This window comes from Pleurodeles waltl, chromosome 3_1 (assembly GCF_031143425.1).
Source record: "Pleurodeles waltl isolate 20211129_DDA chromosome 3_1, aPleWal1.hap1.20221129, whole genome shotgun sequence".
NCBI classification, from domain to species: domain Eukaryota; kingdom Metazoa; phylum Chordata; class Amphibia; order Caudata; family Salamandridae; genus Pleurodeles; species Pleurodeles waltl.
In genome coordinates, this window is record NC_090440.1 from 703,638,340 (window position 1) to 703,644,346 (window position 6,007).

Here is a 6,007-nt window from a genome sequence, read left to right on the forward strand (position 1 = left end):
GCAATAATGCCTCATTATGGCTACTTGAAAACATTGAATTATTAATTCGAAGAACTTTAGCCAAAGGTTGCAAAACTCATGTCAGATGATTTATTTTGACTTCCTTGTGGAACATGTACTTTAACCTGGTCATTGTGGCACTGCAGCAGAACCACTATCATATTTGTATATATATATATATATATATATATATATATATATATATATATATATATACGTTCACTATATAAGTAAACAAAAACTTACTTATACATACTCACCTCGTCGAAATGTTGATCCTCGATATTTCGGAGGCACCCTGTTTCTGTAGTCGGTAGTTCGACATACAACCACAATATGCCAGTCTGGGGAGATGACGTCAACAGTGCTACCGAGCAGTTTGTCAATGTTACCATAGCACAGGACATTCGGCTCTAGGGAACTGTACTCACTGTCACTCAGTGGTGCCAGCCGTGAGTGACCAGGCGGACACACAACCAGCTGACAGCTTGCACACACTTCCCCTTTCCTGCTTCCAGAAGCCCCGCCCGGGGCTTTTAGTTTTTACAAAGGGGGCTATGTGGCTTATAGATACAGGAAAGATGCTGCTGCCATGCAACATGCTCTTGGTCCTGTGGAGCATTAGAAACGTCCCTGCTGCTACTCTGGGCACGCTGTCTGCTGCTTTAACAATAATACAGAAAAACGTCGCTAAAGTTTTAAAAAACGTGACACGCTATTGTTGTCAACTTCATAAACCCCTATAAAGAACTTCAATACACAATTGCTCATTATTTATTCTCTATACAAGCAAACCGAGGAATATTGTATAGGCAAAACAGTGCCTAGTTAAGGTTAAGTAAATAGTAATAATTAAGTAATAGATAAGGTTAAGTTTGCCTTCTGATTGGGAATTCAAAATCTATTCCGATTAAACTTTTGCAATCTTTGACACAAGGGCCCCAATTTGCAAACAATCTCTTGGTATTGAAATCTGTTTACAGATACCAAGATTCTTGACCAAAGATCAAGGATTTTACTAATCAAAAGTTACTTTTTTAAGACACTTTTAAGCACTATTCTAGTTTGGATTACTTCACAGACCACCTCAAAGCACAATTTATCAGTACTCTTTGCATCAAATGTCACACAACTTGACCTGCACGTATGGTCAGTATACTTGGCACACATTTACATAAAGAAATTTGACAAAAACCCTTTAAACCTGTTCAAAGTTTATTCGTGGCCAGTGAGCACAGAAAGAACAAGCTGATATTCAGCCAGTAGCTAAGAAACAATATAGGCCCTCATTACAACCTTGGCGGGCAGGCGGCCGCCGCGCAGCCGACAATGCGCCCGCACTCCCGCGGTGGCCATTTCGACCGGCCCAGCGGGGATGACGGCCACAACATGGGAGCCGGCTCCAAATGGGCCGGTGGTGTTGCGGCGGTGCGCGGGTGCAGTTGCACCCATCGCGCTTTTCACTGTATGCTATGCAGACAGTGAAAAGCTTCATGGGGCTGTGCCAGGGGGCCCCTGCACTGCCCATGCCTAAGGGGCCCGCGACTCCCCTTTCCGCCAGCCTTTACATGGCGGTTCGTACCGCCATGAAAAGGCTGGCGGGAGGGGGACTCGTAATCCCCTCGGCAGCGCTGCAAGACTGTAGCCTTGCACTCCCCCAGGACAAAGCACAGGGCATGTTGCCCCCTCCAGAACCACTGGGCAAGACACCCACTTGAGAGACTATGGTCTTGCACTGCCAATGCAAGCAGCGCTGCCCTGGAGGATTGAATCCGCCAGGACCAACGTGGCGGAAAACCGCCGGTCCCGGCGGTGCGAACGCGGCGCTCACGCCGCAGTCGTAATGTGTGAGTTTGCACCGCCAGCCTGTTGGCGGTACAACCTCCAGAACAGCCCTGGTGGTCTTTGACCGCCAGGGTTGTAATGAGGCCCATAGTGTTCCACTGGATCATTACCGATGCAAGCTCGGTTACCATCCAGCCAAACGGTAAAGAGCAATCAGTCCTTGAAGAAGTTGATACAAATGCCAGTTCATTATTATCTGGATCACATGAAACAGCCTATCATGTAGAGCAAAGAATATACATTCACAAAAACAAATGTACATTTCTTCTTTGTCTGCAACCCACAAAACATCACATTTACAGTATTCAACTGCATATGTACGAAGTGACATGAGCACAAAAGGCAAGTTATTCATCCAGGATAACACATTTCAACCATGTGCCCTCTACTAACATGAACAGAATGCATACCAAAAAATGGATAAATTATTTTGTGTGCAGCAAAGCACTCCCTAGAACCGGTCATTCACTTAATATAAAGTATTCAACGAGAGTTAAGTACAATGGCCGATGACTACAACACTTAAACAATATCTTCCAAAAGTAACTGAAATATGAAAGTTAAGGTGCTTTTCAAAAAATTTAATTGTGCTGTACAACACCCTTGACGAATTATGAATGATAACCCATATTCCACGCCTTCCTTATTTTTGCAGGGCTGTAAATGACAAGTGTTCCTATTAGTCAACTGATTGATGCTCATTTTATAAACCTCAGAAGGATGAACTGCTGAGACGTCTCTGTTGGAATTCTAACCAATGCCATGTCGATTACAGAAAGATTGCAGCAGCAACCACAATGTTATCACATATACTCATCTTTATACTCATAAAGAGTATGCAGGGCCATACCTATGAATAGTGCAGCAGGTGCAGAGGCACCAGGACCCATGTGTGAGGGTTCCACTGCATGCCAAATACAGCTGCTATTTACTATTCAAATGGATGCAGGGGGCACATTTTCTCTGCTTACATTGGGGGGACATACCTATCTTCTTATTCCACTGAAATTACGTGAAGTAAGTAGAATGTTTTATAGAATAGTCTTTCATTAAACCCAAAGTCAGGATGCAACATTCTGTTTATTCATTTATTTTTTAAACAGTGCCACAAATGTCCTAAAAGTAGGAAGGAAAATACCCTACAAAGATATGTTATATTTTATGCATATGTTAATTTGCTTTTCTTGTTAAGTGTCTCCTCGCAGTGTCCCTCCCCTCTCTTCTTCAGGTCTTCTTTCCTTGCTCCTTCGGGTCCGCTTCCCTTGCATTCCTTCCTTCTCTTCCTTGGGCACCCTTTACCTCTACCTTCACATCTCCTCTTCCCTCTCGCTCCCATCTCTCTCTCTCCAGGGCACATCATCCCTCTATCCCATGTGTTCCTCTTCCCTCTCTTCAGGGGCAGCTCTCCTTTTTGAGCATTTCTTCCTACTCTCTTCTGGTCACGTCTTTCTCCTAGGGGTTCAGGGACATCTTAGGGATTTTAGGGTCCCTGGGCCAAGCATATTTTGGGGAGGGGGGCTATTCAGAACAGCTTTGAATTTGTGATCCAATTTCAGCTCTTTTATTTATGGATGTTGCATGAAACATAAACCCAACATTTCTCTGCAAATGTCAGTAAGATGCTCTCACACATCACCCACATTAAAATAAATGTAGGGAAATCTGACAACAAGATGTTCAAGAATTATTCAAGGTCATCAGGGCAGGGCTCTCTGCAGAACAGAGCAGGCTCTATCGGGGGCCTCCGAAAGGCTGGGGACCTGGGCCAGAGCCTGCTTTGCCATGCCTTAAAACATCTGTCGGGGCTTCTTCACCCCTGAGCACCTCGTCCCTCTCTTTCCCGGGCACCAGAGGCATGGGCAAAGTGGGCAGTTGTCCAGGGCCACTACCTTCCAACAGGCGCCCTGCCAACTGAACTTTGTGCCTGTTTGACCCATCTCTATTCTATGATCCCTCTTCAATCCTCTCTCTCTGCCTACCTCTACCCTGACTCAGTCTCTCTACCCACTGTCATTTTAAGGTTTTTGGGACCCCCGGAAAGACATATTTTGACTGCTGTGTGACCATTTTAAAGCTTAGAATATAATTTCGTAGTGGTTGGCATCATGGAGGGTATGAATTATCAGGAAATGAGTAACACAACTGAAATGTGTTCCAAACAGGGGCCCCAAGATATGTCTTGCCCGGGGCCCTCAAAGACCTTAAAATGACACAGCCAGACACCTTGTACTGCTACCTGCCTTTCCAGCTCCTGTGGCCTCTATCGCCTTTTCCTCTCTTTCCCGAGCACTTGTTACTGCTGTCTTTGGGGCCCGCCTTCCCTTTCTCCATTCTGATCCTTTCCCCTCTCCCCTCAGGCGCCCAGTACTGCTGGCTCATCTCCTATCTCTCCCACACACCTCTTCCACCTTTCTCTCATCACCCGCTCCCCCACTCAACTGGCCTTTTTCCTGCCATCCCCCGGCTCCCCTTCCATCTATCTCATTCGGGATTCCCTTCCCTCTCACTCATCTGGGACCCTCTTTTCTGTCGCACTGGTCTCTTCTGCTCTCTGGGATACCTTTTAGGTCTGGCTCTCTTGGCTTTTCTTCCACCTCTTTACCTCTCTCTGTGGTACCTTCAGTGCTTAAGTTGTAAAAGAATAAACGCAGGGGCTCAAAGTTTTGCTCGGATGCTCACGTGGTGTTGAATCCGCTACATGCCTCTTTAATCCACCACCAGACACTCCTTGTCTCTTTGTCTCACTTTTCCAGCTTCTTTTTCATCCGTGACTTCTATATTTCTCACAGTTTTTCTTTTCCTTCGTCTTTCCTCGTGTTTTCTCTCTCTTACTCTCGATCAAAGTCTGATGAGGAAAAATAAGGGCCAGTCCCTGACAAAGAGCGCCAGTGGGCCCCACCTGCAACCATCAGGAGCGTGGGCAGCCAGTCCTTCCCTGAAGCACCTCACACCCTCTCCACTGGGGCTCTCGTCTTAACTCCTTTCCCTGCGGCGCCTCTTTCCCTTTCATCCCTGCTCCCTCTCTCCCCGGGCACCTCAAACCTCCGTTTCCGCGCTCCTCTATTCTCCTCCGGGCACCTCCAATCCGGGGCTCCCCGAACCTCCGTCTCCGCTCCCATGACCCTCTCCCTCTCCCTGGTACCTCTTCCCTCTCTCCAGCATCGCTTACCCCTGCGTCCCGGCCTCCGCTTCCTTCTCTCCGCCGGACTCCGCTTCCCCCTCTCCCTCGGGCCCCGCGTCCTCCTGCTCCGAGCCGGACATGTTTCGCCGCCGCTGGTTTGTGATATTAATAAAGCCCGCGAGTAACTCGAACCAGCTCCGGGCCCTGGGCCAGCCCCGGCGCCAGCTGTCACCGGCCCCACCCCGGGCACGAAGGGGGCAGATGCTGTGCTCATCGGATCATTTATAGAATTTATAAAAACGCCGCGGCCCGCGCCCCACCTAGCCACCCTGAGCCGGGGGCTCCCTGGAGAGCTGCGCCGGAGCCAGCGGATGTCGCAGAAGCTCCATTACCTCGGGAGGGGGCAACGGGGGCGGGGAGAGGGTGATGGGTGTCAGGGGTGCAGTTGCATAGGAGGACCACGCTGGCCTAGGAGCTGGAGTTTGAAAGTTGGGGTCTCCAGATACGAGAGGAAGACTAGTTCAAACAAACGCGTGGTGTTCCTCCCTTTAGAGTGGAGCCCCCTTCGTCGCAGCCTTCAGGGGCCAGGTCAGGGGAGAACACTCACTTACTCCCTTGGCCGAGGTTGGCCTGGCACTACCGGGCTTCGGGCGTGTCCCCCGGAGGCTGGAAGGGTGGAGGTCGCTTTTGATACTGGGGGGCGGTTTTGTAGCAGTGCAGCAGTTTTAAAAGCACTGCATAGTTCCTTGTATATCCAACATTTTTCAGGCAACAATAAAAGTGGCGAAATAACTCTGGTGGTTAATGTACCTGCTGGAGAGAAACTGGATTTTGTCTAGTGGCAGTTTTGACTCATCTGAGGTAACTCAGAGGGTTAATATGCCTCCAGCAAAGAACTTGTACTATGCAGAGCACAGAACAGTATTTTATGTGCATAGCTCTGTGGGATGAATGCTCCTTTTGTTATTGGGCAGTTCAAAAGTCACAATCATAATTAGGGCTCCCGGTTTTATGTTTTTTTTTTTTTTTAACATTTCTGTC

General features: G+C 48.1%; 1 protein-coding gene across 1 annotated transcript in view; it reads right to left on the bottom strand.

Annotated features, from left to right (window-relative positions):
* Positions 1 to 5,510, bottom strand: part of SYNC (syncoilin, intermediate filament protein) — a 55,903-nt gene extending 50,393 nt beyond the window's left edge. The window contains exon 1 of the mRNA XM_069223386.1: positions 5,015 to 5,510. Coding sequence (XP_069079487.1) covers positions 5,015 to 5,106 — 92 coding nt within the window. The 5' untranslated portion in view covers positions 5,107 to 5,510. The remainder of the gene's footprint in view (positions 1 to 5,014) is intronic.
* Between the last annotated feature and the right edge of the window lie 497 nt (positions 5,511 to 6,007).